This window comes from Trichomycterus rosablanca, chromosome 5, assembly GCF_030014385.1.
Source record: "Trichomycterus rosablanca isolate fTriRos1 chromosome 5, fTriRos1.hap1, whole genome shotgun sequence".
NCBI lineage: Eukaryota > Metazoa > Chordata > Actinopteri > Siluriformes > Trichomycteridae > Trichomycterus > Trichomycterus rosablanca.
In genome coordinates this window covers 14,617,189-14,637,800 of record NC_085992.1, presented here as the reverse complement: position 1 = coordinate 14,637,800, position 20,612 = coordinate 14,617,189, and the positions used below count along the sequence as shown (strand labels likewise).

Here is a 20,612-nt window from a genome sequence, read left to right as displayed (position 1 = left end):
ACTGTCACCGACAAGCCGGAATTTGCAAATAAACAACACTTGTGCACTTTAATACAAATTACAAATCAATGAGAATTTATTTACATTTGAAAAGAACGTCATTCATTGCTCTCCATTCATCCACCACATTTGTCATTTTTTGTGAGAAAAGTTGCGCCGCACTCAATGCTGGGATTGCCTTTACCGCAAGAAAGCATCAGATGCTCCCTCGTTATTCAGTCAGTTTATCGCTTTGAAATAAGGCACCTCATAAGGCAGCATTTTAAGGCATCTAAGAATTTGAACAGCCTTCTTCTCGGGAGCGCGTAGGATGGTGTAAAACACTGTCTATGTAGAGAGCTCACCAAGTTTTCCAACAGACCCTGTATTAGGGAAGACCTTATGAGATATAAATGCCCGATGAGAAACTTTACTATCGTACATAAAGAAGCAAGAAAGCACAGAGGTTAAGAATTCCAACAACTTCTATTAACAATTACAAACTTAATTAAGGTTGGAGTATGGAATGTGCTCAGTGGTCGGTCCTTTTTTAGTTTGTGCATATGAAATCCACAAAAAAAGAATCACAGGAGATCAGGTTAAGCTAACCCAGATGTAAGTGGTCAGTGCCAGGCTTCTGTCAGGACCAGTCGTCAACAGGCTGGCCTATGTCTGCTCAAATCCAGCAGTAAGCAGATTTTTCAGGCAACGTGATTCTGGGATGTCAATCAGAGGACAGAAAGTCAGTTCTGACAGAAAGTCAGTTGCCAGACGTCTTACCTGCCAATGTGTCGAATATGGTACTTACTACAATAAAACGTTTATTTTTTACATTAATCAAAAAAGAATGGATGGTTGGTAGGATTTCAGACACTGGACAATTGAAAAATGGACAATTTAATAAGGGCTTTAGAGAAGCTGCACAGTTTATAGTAGGGATGCATCAATACCATTTTTTCCCAACCGAGTACAAGTACAAGTACATGCATTTTTGTACTTGCCGATACCAATACCTATTTAGAATACCGTTTTTTTTAAACAAAAACACACGTGAGAAGTGACGAGAAGTTTAATGATACCACGTCCAAAAATGCACGTCAACAAGTAGCGAGTGATCAAAGTGTTTGTGCGCTGATGTGATGAAATCAAGGAGAAAAATAAATGAATCTGAGTGGATTTGGCAACACGAATAGCATGGATTGTTCTGTAGTGAGTTGGTGGTTAATAAATATTTTTGCAATGTTGGTGTTTTGTTGTTATGTCTTGTAGAGAACGATCAGGTTAGAAATACTGTAAAACGTGTGTGTGTGCCGGTGTATTCTGATATAAACTATATTATCCCCCTGTCCCACCTGTTTACACTCCTCTCCTGCGTTTCCCCTCACACCGTATCCTGCGTTCTCATTGGCTGTTCGACATGTCACTCATTCCCAGTCGCACATCTCAGATCAGATATCTGACGTGCTAGAAAACTCGATCCGGTCGCCGAGCGCCGAGCGAAAATCAGGGCAAAAATCGTGTAGTGTGAACTAGGCATAACGCAGCAACGTGCACTAGGCACACGGTATCGGATGTTTAGTATCGGAGCCTCGTTTGCGAGTACGAGTACAAGTTAATGAGCGCGGTATCAGGCAAATACCCGATACCAGTATCGGTACTCATGCATCTCTAGTTTATAGATAGAATGTCATATCTGTCATCATTTGTCATATATCAGGGTTCATACACCTTTTCCATGGTAAAATTCAAGCACTTTTCAAGCACTTTCAAGGTCCATTTTCAAACTTTTCCAGCACTATAAATATATTACGGGGCTTATCAAAATGTTTAATTTAGGCTGTTTAACATTTATTATTTTCATTCTTTATAATAATGAATCAGAACCATGTTTTAGTCAAAACAACATGCATGAAGAACATCATGTAACATTTTTTTCTCGATAGTGCAAACAACGTTTTTACATAATCCATCTTCACACGGGCATGTACTCCTTCAAGAATTCTTGCAATTTTACTTTAAAAAAAATAAAACAGACCTGGTATTATAAAAAATGCTGAACATTTCTCACACTTTTTCATAAATACTTAAATTAATAAATCATAAATTATTCTTGTTTAGTTTATGTACTACAGTGGGCACTGTTTGGAATAAACTTTACTGCGTGGCATCTTTTGCTGGCATGTTACTTTTTTGTATTATATTTTGTTAGAATTTCATATCACATGTACACTGTCAATTTGATATTTTTCTCCACAGTAATTTTAGTTAACCAAACTAGATTTGTTCTCAGGGTAAATTTTGCTGTAGTTCAGCTTCTTCGAGTGTGGAAGTCTCTAATCTGCAGCATTTCTCTCCCACTGATGAAAATACGGAATAAAGTGTGTCCAGTATCAGTTCAGCACGGAACACCACGTTAAGTTTCCAAATAAGGAACGATTAAAGCAATAAGCCACGAGAGGCCGTGCATTACTGTGATTTTAGCACGGGGATGACGTTTTTGGAACGACGCGAAGCGGAGTGCCTAAAACTTCTTTCCCGTGCTAAAATCATAACAGTAATGCACGGTCTCGAGTGGCTTATTGCTTTTATAAAACGGCGGTCAACATAAAATATAATAAATACAACAATGTTTAATTCATAAATGTATTTATTGTGTATAAACTTACAATAAAGCATTCTTCCGCGACGCAAAATAGTTCGATTAACAGTGTTGCTAGGCAACATGAGGGCGAAAATAACATTAATTTTTTCTATTCAGTGGCGTATTAATATGGACTGATGTGAGGCGGTCATAGGTGTGCGTTTATCGGGGATTTTACAACGGCTTCGAACGCGGCTCAGCCAATCAGATTTTAGGACCGGAACTATCCGTTTTATAATCCGTATTTTACGGGACGGTTGCCAACCCAAATCATAGTAAAAGTACACATTTTCTATAGAAAATGTAGTGAAGTGGAAGTAAAAGTTGCTGAAAATTTCTATACTCCAGTAAAGTACAGATACTCCAAAAAACTACCTAAGTACTGTAACGAAGCGGGTCACACTTGAATACAGACTGGCAGATCGCAGTCACACACTACCTGTCAGTCGAGAAGGAGCTCTTTGAGCCAACTATTTTTACGTGGACAATGGGAGCCGACTCCCGTCCAAGGGAAGTTACTTTCTTTCCTTTTCGTAACTTTAAACAAGGCAGAATGTTAGGGTGTGTTAGAAGTGGTATCACTGAAGAGCCGTTTTGGAGCAGAAAGAGAAAGAGTCGACTCTTCTTGGTGAGCCGAGCCAAATGGCTCACCAAAAAGAGCCAGAATTCGCATCACACACAGGCGCAGCAGTTTTCATTTTAGGCTCTGCAACTTATTTATTTCTCCAACTAATAAGCGAACTATTCGGTCAGATAGCTATTTGTGGTGAAAGAAATACTGTTACGATTTCAAGCACTTTCAAGCACTTTATCCAAAATTCCAGCACTTTTCAAACCTGGAAAATACGACATTAAAATTCAAGCATTTTCAAGGATTTCAAGCACCAGTACGAACCCTGATATATACATACATACAGATGTACAGTACAGTGCAATTATTTCTTCGCATATTCCAACTTGTTTGGCGGCTGGGGTCAGAGCGCAGGGTCAGCCAGGGTCATGGTGCCCCTGAAGCAGAGAGGGTTAAGGGTTTTCTGTGATTTATTATCACTTTCTGTGAAGCTGAGTCTACAGAAGTCTGCAGTTGCTGTTGTCGCCGAGTCCTTGGAAATACCTTCACTTTATTTGAAGTTATAGGCTCTCACTGTGGTTCGGCGAAGTCCTAGAATCTTAAAAATGACTGGTCTCAATAGTAGTGTGGAGTCATGAACAATGACTTGAGCTAAGTCTACAGAAGTCTACAGTCACTGCTACCCTTAGGTGTATCCAAACTCCATTTGAAGATTTTGGCTCTACTTGTGGTTCAATGAAGTCCTAGAACCCTTAAAACAACTAGCTCTGACTCTATAAAAGCTGGGAGTCATGAACACTGACTTGAGCTGAGTATACAGAAGTCTGCAGGTGTCTCTGTCTCTGAGTTCTTGGGAGTATGTTTACTCCATTTGAAGATATTGGCTCTCACTGTGGTTCAGCGAAGTCCTAGAGCCTTAAAATGACTAGTCTACACAGTAGTGTGGAGTCATGATCACTGACTTCAGTTGAGTCTACAGAAGTCTGCAGTTGTCTCTGTCACTCAGTTCTTGGGACCTTTACTCCATTTAAAGATATTTGCTCTCTCACTGTGGTTCAGCGAAGTCCTAGAGCCTTAATAATGAATAGTCTAGGTGGTAGTGTAAAGTCATGAACACTGACTTCAGTTGAGTCTACAGAAGTCCGCAGTCATCGCTGATGCTTAGTTCTTGGGAGTACTGTTACTTCATTTGAAGATATTGGCTCTTACTGTGGTTCAGCAAAGTCCTAGAACCCTCAAATGACCAGTCATTTTTTCTTTTTCTCCCCCCTTTTAGCGCATCCAATTGTTCAATTTTGCATCATGCTTCCTCTCTGTCTATGCCGAACCCTGCCCTGACCGAGGAGATCGAAGCTAACCCATATCCCCTCCGAAACATGGGCAGCAGCCGGATGCATTTTTGCCACCCATACATTGATGAGTGTTGTGCCACCTAGCGTTGCATGCGGAGAGACACACCCTAAGGGCACTCTTCCTCATCTCTTGTGCAGGCGCCTCTAATCAGCCGGCAGAGATCGTAATCGCATTCTGACAGAGAGAGACCCACATCCGGTTCTTTGTCCCATCCCCCCAACTGAGCAACCGGCCAATCGTTGCCCATACAGCCACTCAGCTTCGAACCGGTGAAGAAGAGCTGGATTCGACACCACGTACTCAGAATACAGCCCTGGTTGCAGCGTGTCTTTTTACCGCTGCGCCACCTGAGCGGCCAAATGACCAGTCTTTATGAGTCATGAACACTAACCTGAGCTGAGTCTACAGAAGTCTGTACTTGCTGTTGTTGCTGAGACTTTGAGAGAACCTTTATTCTATTTAAATATGTTGGCTCTCACTGTGGTTCAGCGAAATCCTAGAGCCTAAAAAAATGACTAGTCTCTACAGTAGTGTGGAGTCATGAACAATGACTTGAACTGAGTATACAGAAGTCTGCAGCTGTCACTGTTGCTTGGTTCTTGGGAGTACCTTTACTCCTTTGAATATACTGGCTCTCTCTGTGGTTCAGTGAAGTCCTAGAGCCTTAAAATGACTAGTCTTTACAGTAGTGTGGAGACATGAACAATGACTTGAGCTGAGTCTACAGAAGTCTGGAGTTATTAGCAATTGAGAGTAAAGGGCCTTGCTCAGGGGCCCAGGAGTGGCAATTTGGCAGTGGTAGGGCTTGAACACTACCTTAAACTTTTTTTTTTTTACTACTGTGGTAACATTACTCCTAGAGCCTTATAAATGGTTTTATAACTCTCATACAAACTATTATACTCACAGACATCCCAAGTCTCCCAGAAGTTCCGGGAGTCTCCCGCATATACATAGCGGCTCCCTGATGCCCGCAAGTCAGATAAAATCTCCCGGAATCTAGAATGTGCGGCCAAGAGCGACACACACACACGCGCATGCAGGCGACAGACTTTTTTCCCCGATCGCGTATTAAATCCGTGATCTGATATACAATCTAGCACACTGTGTAGGGAACATAAATCAATTGTCTAATATACGGTCTAGTGCACTATGTAGGGAACATAAATCCGTTATCTGATATACAATCTAGCGCACTGTGTAGGGAACATAATTAATTATGCAATACACTATCTAGTGCACTATGTAAGGAACACAAATCATCATCTAGTTATACTTTCTAGTGCACTATGTAGTGAACATAAATCCGTTATCTGATATACAATCTAGTGCACTGTGTAGGGAACATAAATCCGTGATCTGATATACAATCTAGTGCACTGTGTAGGGAACATAAACCAATTGTCTAATTCACTATCTAGTGCACTATGTAGGAAACATAAATCCGTTATCTGATATACAATTTAGTGCACTATGTAGGGAACCTAAATCTATTAACTAATACGCTACCTAAAGCATTATGTAGGGAACATAAATCTATTATCTTTCACACTATCTAGTGCACTATGTAGTACACATGTTTGTGACGCGAACAGTTAGTTTAGTAGCTCAGTTAGCAGCTCCTAAAAGTTCTGTTATTACCCATATACTTTGGTGTGTGCGAGAGGTTTTTTAGCTTTTTTGGGGCTTGGGGGTTTGGGGTCGAGGTCCGGGGGTACCTCCCTGAAATGAGTTTTTGCAACTTGAGATGTCTGTACTCCGGGCATATACAGTATATGAAATAGCCAAAAGTATGTGGACATTAAAATGGAGTTTGGCTGTGTTTTGTACAGATTTAAATTATTATAAAAATTTTTTTTAATTCATTGGCATAGTTTCACCTTTACGGTGAGTGCTTGTCTTTGGTGGGATGGGCTATTGGGCAGCTGAAATCCAAGCTATCAAAGCTGGCTGGCTTTTATTAGCTAGACTTTAACAAAAACGTGATTTTTCGGCTTGTTATGGCTATGGCTACTGCACCTGCGCACAACTCCACAGCGAGAGGGGGTTCGCCACTAGCACGCTGACCCCCGTCCGCTCTCGGCACAAGCAGCAAGCTGACTGGCTCTTTTTGTTGAAGGGCGGGACTTTATCCTTGAAAGGACGCCATGATTCGCGTTGCGAGAAATCCCATTCATACTGCAGTCAGTGGCGGGTTTTATCATTATATCATAATACGTTCTCTGACTTAAGCGCGAAGCTAGGCGAGGCGGGGCGGGGTGGTTGGGTGAAAATGAAGCGCTCTGATTGGCCGAAAGCACTCCGCTTACGCGCAGATCTCTGCGGCTCAGCGGCGAAATCAACTTTAGTGACAACTTGACTGAAACTGGCGAAATGCGAGATCAAACGATATGCGTACTTTAGAACATGGAAGCGTACTAGGAGGTCAAAATGCGTACATGTTGGCAGGTCTGTAATTGTTCTCCTGTATTTTTACCCACCCAGAGCATTTCTTACAACGTCTTTGGAGCAAGCACACATCTAGATCTACCTAGAAAGGAAAAGATAAAGATCTCCAGATGCTCTGTAGATAATCATAAGCAATCATAAGATTATTCCCATAAAGCACCTGGGAGGAAAAATGCCCGAGTCTGTAGCATGTAGTCTGCGTTGTGCAGCTATTTAATGCTTGTTTTCAGGCTGGCACGCCTGTTAGGAACATGATTATCGCCTCTCTTTGAACCGAAACACGCCAACCCTGTGCGTTTCCACGATGGGAATTTATTAGCACGGAGCGATGACTGGAGGAAACACAGGCTGTAATTGATTACGGAGCAACTTCCTGTTTGTGGTTAACGAGATTACCGCCGCTCCACCTTCATTAGGTGGTAGAATTATTTCACAGGTGGAATCTGAGATGCTGCAGCCGAGAACTGGAGCGAATGCGGCTTAGTCCCAAATAAACAGGCATTGAATTGTGATATTGAAAAACATGCTTCAAATAATCAGCTGGAAAAACATCAGGGCAACATTTCACTCGGCATTAAGATGCGCTTTGTTGTGGCAGTGCCAGATCAAGAGTTTACACATAGACTGTATCGCCAAAAGTATGTAGACACCTGAACATGAGCTTGTTTGGCCAAACATTTAAATTTTCACTAATTTAGGAGACGCTTTTATCCAAAGCGATTTACAGTACTGTGACAGTATACTGTCTAAGCAATTGAGGGTTAAGGGCCTTGCTCAAGGGCCCAACAGTGGCAACCTGGCAGTGGTGGGGCTTAAACCAGCGACCTTTTGATTACTAGTCCAGTACCTTAACCGCTAGGCTACAACTGCCATACTATGCCAAAACCATGCATGGTGTTGTAGTTTGGCCCTCTTTCGCAGCACTACCAGTCTCCTAAATAAGAATGTTGGATGATCTATGCATCCCACATTGTTTTAACAGTTTGGGGAAGGACCGTTTTTCCTCCAGCATGTCAATAAAAAAGCTGACCTCAAGCCTACTGATCACCTTTGGGATGAATTAGAACGCAGAGTGTCATGTTTGCAGTCCAACAGTTTGGGGAAGGACCGTTTTTCCTCCAGCATGCCAATAAAAAAGCCGACCTCAAGCCTACTGATTGGGATGAATTAGAATGTCGAATGTCATGTTTGTCATCTAACAGTTTGGGGAAGGACCGTTCTTCTTCCAGCATGTCAATAAAAAAGCTGACTTCAAGTCTACTGATCACCTTTGGGATGAATTAGAATGCAGAGTGTCATGTTTACAGTCCAACAGTTTGGGGAAGGACCGCTTTTCTTCCAGCATGCCATGTTTGCCATCCAACAGTTTGGGGAAGGACCGTTTTTCTTCCAGCATGCCATGTTTGCCATACAACAGTTTAAGGAAGGACCGTTTTTCTTCCAGCATGGCAATTAAACAAGCTGACCTCAAGCGTACTGATCACCTTTGGGATGAATTAGAACATCATGTTAGGATGTCATTGCCATCCAACAGCTTGGGAAGGACCGTTTTTCTTCCAGTATGTCAATAAAAAAGCTGGTCTTAAGCCTACTGATCACCTTTGGGATGAATTAGAATGTCGAATATCATGTTTGCTGTCCAACAGTTTGGGGAAAGACCGTTTTCTTCCAGCATGTCAATAAAAAAAGCTGGCATCACGCCTACTGAACACCTTTGGGATGAATTAGAACGTTGCCATGCCATGTTTACCATTCAACAACAGTGCCCAACCTGACAAATGTGACCTCTCTTGACTAAAAAGGCCCAAATCTTCAGACACGCTCCAAACTTTTGTGGAGCATGATCTCAAAAGAGTGGAGGCTCTTATAGCTGCAAAATGGAAAATGACAACACCTTATTAATTATTAATTAATTAATTAGATTTTACATTTTAAGCACTTAGCAGACGCCTTTATCCAAAGCTACTTACAGTGTTGTGACAATTGAGGGTTGCTCAAGGGCCCAACAGCAGCAACCTGGCAGTGGTAAGACTTGAACCAGTGATCTTTTAATTATTAATCCAGCACCTTAATCACTAGGCTACAATTATTAATGCCCATATTAATGCTATTATTTATTTATTAGGATTTTAACATTATGTTTTACACACTTTGGTTACATTCATGACACAACAGTTCAAGTCTTTTAACGTCTATTTTGTGTGTCCAATTCACTTCACTTGCATGTCTTTGAACTGTGGGAAGAAAGCAGAGCTCTCGGAAGAAACCCACACAGACACGGGGAGAACATGCAAACTCCACACAGAAAGGACCTGGACAGCTCGCTGTGAGGTGACAGTGCTATCCAACGAGTCACTGTGCTGCCCGGCAACGCCTTATTAATGCCCAATAAGGAGTGCAACAAGCAAATAGCTCGGTGTTGCGTGCCAGAGAGGCATGCATGTCAGTTAGGTAAGTGATCTTATTTATTTCTTTAATTTGTCACTGTCCATAGTCCACCTGTTTGCTTGTATTCATTAAACTAGTTAAAAAAACGGTATCTGTGTTGACTGGTTCATTCGTTTCCATTGAGCACTACACACTTAATGTTCCCCCTTGTGTACCCTGGATACTAACTCTACAAGGGGAACGTAACACCGGGTGTCCACATACTTTTGGCCATAAAGTGTACAAGTACTTTAGCACCAAAGGTGAAAGTCACTGCCATGTCAAAGCCTTTACCATATAATAAGACAACGCTGTGGCTGTTCAATCAAAAGTTTTAAGACATAAAACTCCTTTCTGCAGACTGAGAGTGTGGAACGTCTTTTAAGCAGCAATCCCACTTAAATTTTCTGCCAAATTAGCTCTGTGGCGCCTGATCCCGCTCACCTTGCCTGAGAGGTGCCGCTTTCAGAACTGCGGGCGGCGTGGTGAGTTCAGAGCGCACTTCAAAGCTACAGAGTCGCGCCTGAGAAAAACGTTTTAGCGCTCGGTTTGAGAGCATTGTTGGGCATCGTTGAAAAGAAGAGCCGAGAACGACGTGGACTTCAAAAAAAAAAAAAAAAAAAAGAAAGAAACAGAACAGAAGGAGTTTTATTAACTGCAACGGGAAAAGAGGGCTGCAGGACGTACGGCTCACGCGCTGACAGAGGAAGCGGATGTAGGCGTGTGAGTTCCGCCCGTGTGTCTTCGCGGGGTGAAATGGCCCACGACCCATTAGCTCGATTCGTCGCGCTCGGAGCGATGTCTTATCGGCGTGACGTACCTCTCGAGTAGCCAGACGGTCGCTCAGCTCCTCCGCCTTCCCATAATCCCCTTCGGCTATGGCACGCTCCATGCTCTTTTCAAGGCCTGACTGGAGATGAGAGGAGGAAAAAGGGAGTTATTTTCAGTTCAGAAAAGAAAAAAGGCTTTTTTTAAAGTCCTGCAGGCATTTTATTAATAAGACTTTCATTACAACAAATATGTAGATGGAGTTCTGCAGATGAAAACACGGTCCTGGATTAAATACTACGTCTGGACTGTTTAGTACTTCTGCATCTCCGCTCTGCACTAAATCTGGACGAAACACAGTGGTACCCTGTAACTCGATGTCCCCTAAACTCGACGAGTAATTTGTACCCTTAAACTTGACGTGCGTGTGAGTACTTGTTTGGCTTGCGTAGGCCGCGCTGTGCAGCGAAACAAAGGGGTGAGCGATGTAAACGAAGTGGTAAGCTTTAGCGCGAATTCACTTTGAGCGCCACAGCAAGTGCAAAAATCGTGAACCCAAGGTGGCAAAAGTGCGCAGTGCATCACACTCCATAAAAAACAACGACACAGCAGCACAAAAACCGTTTTGTCGCTTCTCATGTGAATGCGCCTTTACTGAACTCACTAATGCCAAGTTTACACTACACGACTGGATCTCTTGTAACCGGGAGACTTTTAAGTCGGTGTGTATCAGTGTTCATTTCGTTGTCGAATGATTTTCGTCATAGTTTTCGTCAACGAACCTTTTTTTCATGACAAAAGCGAGACGATAATTAAATAAAAACTACATAAAAGGATAAAAACTATGACGAAATGAATTGACACTTTCGTCAACGAATAAAAACGAGACGAAAATGTTTGGCAGGGACGACATCCAATCAGAACTGATTTAGTTTTGTGGAAGGTAGGGACAAGTTAGAAAGAGATCCAATCAGAACTACTTTAGCGTATGTGGAGAGGCGGGACAAGCCGGGTAGCCATCCGATCAGTACTAATCTCTTTTGCGGTACCGCGGTAAGACCACACTCGCACAAATTTGATCTAAACCCGGGAAGACCAGACTAGCCTGTGAACTGTCTTTACTCATGGAACTAGGTTAACTCCACAATGTCAACAGGGAGAAAGAGGAGAGCCGATATATGGACACATTTCTCATTTGTTGTCATGAAAAACAAGACGATGTGTAAACCATGTGGGGCGACGATCTCGGGTAAAAACACAACAAATCTGAAACATCTGGCACCGCTGGCAGTATAATGGCAACATAATGGCACTGCTGCTTTTATGGTACCCAGTTTTATAAAGAATGTAATATGCAATTTGTTATAAACAATGCATATATTTTTTAGGCAGAGCAGGCCTATTGTTATGCTCAATAAGCAAGGTCATGTAAATAAAGATGTTGTTTGAAATAAGTTAAATCTGTTTTTGTGTGTATTGCACATTTAAACATTAATAATATTCCATAACTGGTTAAAAATGTTTCATTTTGTGTAAGTGTATATAATGACTTAAATAATTCAAGGGAACTGATGACAAAGCATTTACATTTTACACCCTTTATATTTTAGTCGTAGATTTAGTCGACTATATTCTTATAATAATTAGTCAATTAAAACTAGACTAAAACAATTAAGATGACTAAATTATGACTAAAACTAAATGACATTTTAGTCAAAAGACTATGACTAAAACTAAATCAAAATTTGCTGTCAAAATTAACACTGGTGTGTATTTCACACTACACGACTGATCGGCGATAGGGGGTTTCACACTACACGATCTATCACCAACTGGAATCGCAGGCGAGCTTCTGTGGTCTCCCAATATAAGTTTTGTCACAAAAACAATCGTGAGAAGTGATGAAAGGTTTAATGATACCACAAAGTTTGTGCGCTGACGACCAGCGTGGATTGTTCTGTAGTGAGTTGGAGGTTAATAAATATATTTTGCAGTGCAACATTGGTGTTATGTTTTGTAGAGAACGATAAGGTCAAAAATACTGTAAAACGTGTGTGTATGCTGATGTATTCTGATATAAACTATATTACGCCCCTGTCCAACCTTTTTACAACTTCTCCCCTGCGTTTCCCTCACACCGTATCTTGCGTTCTCATTGGCTGTTCGACATGGCACTCATTGCCAGTTGGGCAACTCAGATCCAGATATTTGACAAGCTAGATATCACTCTTCAGGCCGCTTGGATCGAGTTGTTGAGTAGTTCACACAGAGTGATTGAGAGGCGAGTTTCGATCGCAAGCAAAAATCAGGGCAGAAATCGTGTAGTGTGAACTAGGCATAAGGAATACAGCATTCCAAGATAAAGCATCTCCATGATTAAGAAGCATAAGGAAACAATAAAGAGTAAAGGTAAAGTGCAGGTTTTACTGTATTTTGTTTATATACATCCTTATGGGAAAAAATACCTTGAAACTCAACGCCAGTCCCAGAACCGATTGAGGTCAAATTTCAAAATACCACTGTAAACCCAATCAGCCTGATGTCACAGGGCAAGAAAACCTTACAGAATGTATTGTTCTATAAAGTCTTTCTAAACCATGTTACAGAGTTTTATACTTTTGTTTAAATTCAAATGTGCCCTTACTGAACTCGCTAAAGAATACAGTATTCCAAGATCAAGCATCTCCACAATTAAGAAGCACAATGAAACAATAAAGAGTAAAGGTTATTTATTGATTTGAACTGTTTTTCAATTGTATTCCCTCTTTTTCCCGACTTTTAGCGCGTCCAATTGCCCGATTGTGTCATGCTTCCTCTCCACTAATGCCGATCCCCGCTCTGATTGAGGAGAACGAAGCTAACCCACACCCCCCTCCGACACGTGGGCAGTAGCCGTATGCATTTTTTCACCTGCACTAAACGAGTGCTAATGCGGATCAGCCCTGTGTACGGAGAGACACACCCTGATCGACGCACTCCTTCCCCGCCCCTGTGAAGGCGGCATCAATCAGCCAGCAGAGGTCGTAGTTGCATCAGTTACAAGGAGACCCTATCCGGCTTACTACTACCCCACCTCTATATGAACAACAGGCCAATTGTTGTTAATGTGGCTGCTACGATACGATTCGATATGATGTATTAGAGATCCCAGCTCCAGTGTGCTAGAGTGTGTTTATACCCCTGTGCCACCTTATTTCAGTGTATTTTATATTATATTTGTGTTATTTTCAGTGTATAAGTGTCAAAAACAACCTCATTATTTTACATTAGTCTAAAATATATGCAGTTTCACAGAACCATGGAACACATTAACAGGTTTCCCATACATCCTTATGGGAAAAAATACCTTGAAACTCAACGCCTGACGTCACAGTGCAAGAAAACCTTACAGAATGTTACAGGATTTAAACTCTTAACCTTTCAATTAATGGCCCAAAAGTTCTACCCACTAAGCTACCACTGTCCCCATCATATGGGACTGATTTACTTAATGTAATTCATTTTAAACACCGGTTAGAAATGGGTGTGGCAGAACCGCCTGAGCTGAGTTGTAGTGTCCGCATACTTTCGGCATTTAAAGTAGGCGCCAACATATCCTTAAGGAAGGCAGATATGATGGATAATGAAGCAATATGGCTCAATTTGATTCACATGTTCATATGTGCTGGTTTCAAACTGGCTGGGGCCTCGGATGGACTGGCATCCTGTGTTAATGCATTGCACACATTTATTCCACCGAACCTGGACCCACTGTGACGCTGACCATGGAAATATTTGGATGGAATTGGAACTCCTACAAGCATTTGATTGTTTGCAATGCTTTTACCTTTAATGCAGGCCTGCTACATGCAGGGGGCTGAAATCTGTCATTGGTGCCAAAATACTGAGTCAGCTTGTCCCAGTGCTTCACCCGCGCCTCCTCGCCCTGCCTGAGAAAGTAATGAGAACGTAAGGAGCTTTTCATTGAAGGTGTTTATTGTTTGGTAAATGAGAAAGCCCCCATTCTCCTCTTGACTTAGCCAATCATGTCTGTGCAGACACCCGGCCGGCCAACAGCAAATTAGTGTCTCCAGTTCACCTCACTTGCATGTCTTTGGACTGTGGGAGGAAACCGGAGCGCCCGGAAGAAAACCCACGCGGACACGGGGAGAACATGCAAATTCCACACAGAAAGGACCCGGACCACCCCACCTGGGAATCGAACCCAGGACCTTCTTGCTGTGAGGCGACAGTGCTACCCACTTAGCCACCGTGCCGCCCCTATAGGCATGTACAAACATCAGTGAGTGCTCAGGTGGTAAGTGCAGCAGTAAATGCCCACTACTGAGGCGATTCCAGGTTCGAATCCCAAGTGGCGCAAACGGCCGGCGGGCATCTACATACAGACGTGAATGGCTATGTCTAATGAGGGAGGAGGTGAATGGCCAGTTTGGCCAGTGATTCCATGAAGACCAGACCCACCCCGACCCTGACCAGGGTGAAGCTGTGGTAAAACATGAACAAGAAATGAAATGGACTAAAATCAGGATGTGTGGTTCACACACATCAGGTCACCTTGTGCATGATACTGTGACCAGATTTGATGTTATGGCACTTGATTAGCACCTGGTTGGTGTGTTTTAGCAGTGCAGAAGAAAGCACACCTCCACCTACCACCTCCTCAGTCACACAGAGTGTAATCAGACTGAAACCAATTTGACCCATGATGCACAGAACTTGCCAGCCACCTGACTGTTGGTGAGCCCCCTAGATCCTGCCATGTCACCATGACAAGCTAGTTTGTAAACACCTCCAGGTAAATCTAACTAAAGGTATGGTACAATTCATTTTATCTGTACCTATTGTAGGGCTTTGTCTTACCCCTCCAGTCAGGCCTATTTTAGCCAGGGTCACCTTGCATGGAACATTAAGCTCACGGTGACATAGCCCTGTGCTTCCTCAAAGTACTCAGCCCTCTGGACAGAGACCCTAAAACTGCTGGAGGGATTAAATCCCATGGCTAACATAGGAATCTGTGGTCAGTGATTGTAAAGTCTGGGCAGATCTGCTCAGTGTGGCATCACTATAAGGGCGTATTCCCATGTGCCTCAGCGCAGATCGCTGCTTTGCCTAGCGCTTGACTTGAGCAGTGCGGTAAAACGTCAACAAAGTGCACCATGAGACGAATCTGCATTGTGTGAAATAACTAAATTCACTCTGAAAGCATTCACATATACACTGATCGGCCATGACATTAAAACCACCTCCTTGTTTCTACACTCACTGTCCATTTTATCAGCTCCACTTACCATATAGAAACACTTTGTAGTTCTACAATTACTGACTGTAGTCCATCTGTTACTCTACATACCTTTTTAGCCCCCTTTCACCCTGTTCTTCAATGGTCAGGACCCCCACAGGACCACCACAGAGTAGGTATTATTTAGGTGGTGGATCATTTTCAGCACTGCAGTGACACTGACATGGTGGTGGTGTGTTAGTGTGTGTTGTGCTGGTATTAGTGGATCAGACACAGCAGCGCTGCTGGAGTTTTTAAATACCGTGTCCACTCACTGTCCACTCTATTAGACACTCCTACCTAGTTGGTCCACCTTGTAAATGTAAAGTCAGAGACGGTCGCTCATCTATTGCCGCTGTTTGAGTTGGTCATCTTCTAGACCTTCATCAGTGGTCACAGGAGGCTGCCCACAGGGTGCTTTTGGCTGGATATATTTTTGGTTGGTGGACTATTCTCAGTCCAGCAGTGACAGTGAGGTGTTTAAAAACTCCATCAGTACTGCTGTGTCTGATCCACTCATACCAGCACAACACACACTAACACACTAACACACCACCACCATGTCAGTGTCACTGCAGTGCTGAGAATGACCCACCACCCAAATAATACCTACTCTGTAGTGGTCCCGAGAGAGTCCTGACCATTGAAAAGTCCTGACCATTGACCAGCATGAAAGGGGGCTAACAAAGTATGCAGAGAAACAGATGGACTACAGTCAGTAATTGTAGAATTCCAAAGAGCTGATAAAATGGACAATGAGTATAGAAACAAGAAGGTGGTTTTAATGTTATGGCTGATCGGTGTATCTGTGTTTAGCTCTATTTTCCTCACTGTTTCACTTTTAAACTTGTGTTACAGCTCAGGGTGCTGAGAAATGGTGAGAATCAGAATCAGCTTTTCCGAGAGAGTTTAAAACGCTTATCGTTAAAAAAAGCTTAACGTGGTTTAACGTACTACAACATTAAACACATTAAAAACACTAAACCTCTCTTAATTATTACTGCTCATAAGTTCTCTCCACTAATGAATCTTCTTGCTCTTTGTTTTTCTACAATAAGTCACGTTAAGCGTGTTTGTAGTGCCGTCCCAACGGCACAGCCAGAGCAATAGCAGTTTTGCCACTTCTCATGTCAATGTGCCATAAGTCTCACCAGGGGAAATGGATATAAAAGATGATAAACAGAGATGAGGTTTATTAGTGGATGTTATATTCCATGGATGTATGTTCACTATACCTTTTCTCTTCATCACCAGTCTGCTCGGGAGTCCTACCTGTTTTACAAGAACACAGAAGAAACAGTGAGTAAGTAAAGCTCTGTTATCAGATTAGATGTAGCCTTACTAGGCTGGCATGTCCAATAAAAGCATCCTCCAAATATTAAACAATGTAAAAAAAGTGAAAGAATATTACCTTTTCTTGACCGTTTTCTCCGCTTTTTACTTTCTGGTTGCTGTGTCTTCTGGTTCTCTCTTTCCTTCTGAAGATCTTTAAATTTCTACAATAAAAACACATTTTACCAAAACATGTAATTTAACATCAATATATCAGTAATATTAAGCTCAAGTTTTATACAGTATATCGTGCAGTATGTAGGTTCCACAGTAACACGATGTTATACTCTTGTGTACAGGAAACACTAGGGATGTAACGATGCACCACAAGACAGTTAAAAATCGATTCACATGTGTAACGATTCAAATCGGTTTACATGTATAATGATTCGCTATTCACTTTAAACAGCAGAGGGCACTGGCGCTATTTACCTCGCCTGGTTGACGTCACTACAGGGTTGCCAGGTTCAGAATTTTCCAGCCAAATGTATTCATGTAAGGATACTTTTTTAATTTGTATTATTAACTTATTTATTTAATGTGGGACTTATTTCATTTTAGGGCTGAAACGACTAGGCACACAACTATATACAACTCATGGTGTTTCACACGGACGTCTTTTACTTTTGCCCAACGCTTTCACACTGTGGGCAGGTCACGTGAAGAAGCCGAGGGCTGGATCCCAAATCTCATACTTAAATCGGGTACTTTTCGCGGCAATGTTTATGTATTATTGTTTATTATTATTTATGCCTTAGTTTTATGTTGCCTGTATACATTTTAAAAGTAATTTGATTTATTTTTGATGTAATTGTTTTTGCATTTCAAAAATGTTCTCTTTAAACTGTCCTGTATGCAAGGAATAAATATGTGCAGTTTGTTTTAGGAGACGCATCTTATTTAATCTTATATGTATTTATTTTTGCTCTTTATTAAAGCAAAAGTATTTCTTATCCGATTAATCGCTGGAATAATCGATAGAATACTCGATTACAAAAATAATCAATAGCTGCAGTCCTATTTCATTTCTTTTTTTTTTTACACAAAAAGGGAAATGTGCAGCATTGTTCAGCATAGTTTGTACCTACCTCATAAATAAAAGGGCATTAATTATTTAGATAAATAAAAAATAAGCACAAATACAGTATTTTATTATTTTTTAAAGAGAAATAATAAAAAGAAACTGTCATAATTTGTCTTCAATTTAATTTTGTTTAAAAAAAATCAGGAAAAAATCGTAGAGTGTATCGTTACATCCCTATTAAATACACAGAGTAAGTCATTTGCCCAACTAGTGCCAAAACCAACCTTTTTTCCATCTTACACCACAAGCACCATGTACAGTTGACACAAGGCAGGTCGGGTTCATGGATTCATGTTGTGTAAACCAACATCTGACCCCACTTTTCGCATGTTGCAACAAAAATTGAGCTTGTTAGATTAAAAAATGTTTCCTAGTTTTTTAAATGTCCAGTTTTGGTGAGCCTGTGCCCACTGTAACCCCAGATTCTGATGCCTGGCGTAAACATTGACTGAAGTTCTTAAATTTGGACACAACCTTATCTCTAATCTTATCTCTAATCACTCTCTGAAAAAAGTTGGTATGTTCTCCCCATGTCTGCATGGGCTTCTCTCTGTGTACTCTGCTGCTATTCAAGCTCCTCAGAACATGCAGAAGGTAGACTGACTGCTCTATGGACGCCCTGAAATCGCTTGACACCGTGTCCAAAGTGTAATCCTAATTTGCGCCTTGTGCTTTCAGGTGGCGCCAGACACACTGCAACCTTGACCAGGATAAAACTGTCAATGGAAATTAATAAATGGCACCCTTGAAGTCTGTTGTAGATGGTAATGTTGTACATGCGTGTAATCCTAGTAATCCTAATTTGCCCCTAATGTTTTCGGGTAGCGCCAGACGCACTGCAACCTTGACCAGGGTAAAACTGTCTATGGAAATCAATAAATAAATGGCACCCTTGAAGTCTGTTGTAGATGGTAATGTTGTACATGAGTGTAATCCCAATTTGCCCCTAGTGTTTTCAGGTAGCGCCAGACGCACTGCAACCTTGACCAGGGTAAAACTGTCAATGGAAATGAATGAATGCCACCTTTGAAGGCTGGTGCAGATGGTATTGTGGCACGAGTGTATGGATGCTTACTTGCCACAGATCCTCATTCACTCCGGGTAAACAGCCATCCGATAAGGATGGGTCATTAAGCAGATCAGACTGGGTAGAACTTTTATCGGTGTGTGTATCGGACTGAGCAGGACTATTATCCGTCTGCGGATTGATATCAGTGGTTGGTGATGTGTCCTCTTCCTCGTCAGAACTCAGGTCCGCTTCGCTCATCCCCGGTGGAAGGAGTCCGCTGTACATGATTAGCTGTCTAAAGAACAATCCGTTTTTATAGTTATTTTGGGAAGCTATGCATTCTTGTAAACGTTTATCGTTGTATAAATACACTCGGTTTTATTCTACATGAACAACATTATGTACTTTATCCACATATTCACAAAAAAACTCAATTTTTATTTTCTATTTAGCTAGCACGCTATTTTGGATACCACCGTTGTTTATGTTGTTGTCCATGCGTCCGGGTTTCCAAGTCAGAGTGATTCTAATTGGCTAAAATGCACACGTGATGGCGGTAGAGCGTAATCTGATTGGTTGGATTTACTCGGTTTTTTTTTTTGCCGAGTCTCAAATGGCACAATATTAATTACGTAGTGCACTAGACAGTGTGTAAGGAAAACAAATGAATACACTGTGAAGTGCGCGAAATGTAGTAAGTAAAGAGGCATTTGGAATTCAACCTATAAATTAACTTAAATGTGTAGGTTAATGTGCAAATGAGAATAGGATGCAGTCACACATATTTCTTTTTACCACATACATTTGGACTGGTCATGGTCGCAGTGGGTTCTGATCAGGGTGACAAAACATAACATTGTACCACCCACTCACACAGACATCATTGGACAATTTAGATCAGCCAGTCCACTTGCTGCATGTTATTGGCAAATGGGAGGAAACTCCTTACAGTCACAAACCCCAAGCAAAGCTTGAAACCAGGTTCTGAGAAATAGTGTTGCTTTGTGGCACCCAATCCACCAGCTGTTATGCCTACACAAACAAAGAAAACCAATAAGAAAAGGAATATATTAACACAGATGAATGAGTAATTAAAGAACACACCAACACAAGGGGATTTAGTATAATGTTGGGTTGCCACAATCCATTAGAACAGCTTTAATGGGCCGCTCAGGTGGTGCAGCGGTAAAAGTACGCTAGCACACCAGAGTTGGGGTTTCGAATACATCGTATCGAATCTCAGCTCTGCCTTTCCGACTGGGCTGGGCAGCTGCATGAAGAACGATTGGCTGTTGTTCACAGAGGTAAAAAAGTCGGACCATAGGTCCTCATAACTGGTGCAACTGCGGCCCCTGCTGGCTGACCAATGGCGCCTGCACAGGGCTGAGGAATGATGCTGATGGGGGTGTGGCCCTCCGTACACAGTGCCCGTCAGTGTATGAACTCGACTCGTGCAGGTGAAAAATGCAGTCTGTACTGACTGTACGTGCCGGAGGGGGCGTATGTCAGTTGAGAGGTGTCCTCAGTCAGCGGTGAAGGGTCAAATCAGTATAGAGGACATAATCAGGGTAATTGGACACGACTACAGCTTTAATGTAGCTTGGTGTAAGTCTGGTTCTGTCATGTTTGTCAGATTTGCTGGCGCTGCGTGTTGGCTTCTGGCTGCGCCTGATTTCTGACCCCTAGGACCGGAGCTGCCCACCCTGATTATAGACAAAGGTA

General features: G+C 42.0%; 1 protein-coding gene across 1 annotated transcript in view; it reads right to left on the bottom strand.

Moving 5' to 3' along the window:
• The window catches only part of fam204a (family with sequence similarity 204 member A), a 37,661-nt gene extending 18,265 nt beyond the window's left edge, over nucleotides 1-19,396 (bottom strand). Inside the window, exons 1-6 of the mRNA XM_062994936.1 lie at nucleotides 19,367-19,396; nucleotides 18,957-19,185; nucleotides 16,877-16,961; nucleotides 16,701-16,737; nucleotides 14,014-14,116; nucleotides 10,240-10,329 (exon numbers count right to left, since the gene is read on the bottom strand). Of these exons, the coding sequence (XP_062851006.1) occupies nucleotides 10,240-10,329; nucleotides 14,014-14,116; nucleotides 16,701-16,737; nucleotides 16,877-16,961; nucleotides 18,957-19,175 (534 nt within the window). The 5' untranslated portion in view covers nucleotides 19,176-19,185; nucleotides 19,367-19,396. The remainder of the gene's footprint in view (nucleotides 1-10,239; nucleotides 10,330-14,013; nucleotides 14,117-16,700; nucleotides 16,738-16,876; nucleotides 16,962-18,956; nucleotides 19,186-19,366) is intronic.
• Nucleotides 19,397-20,612: the final 1,216 nt, after the last annotated feature.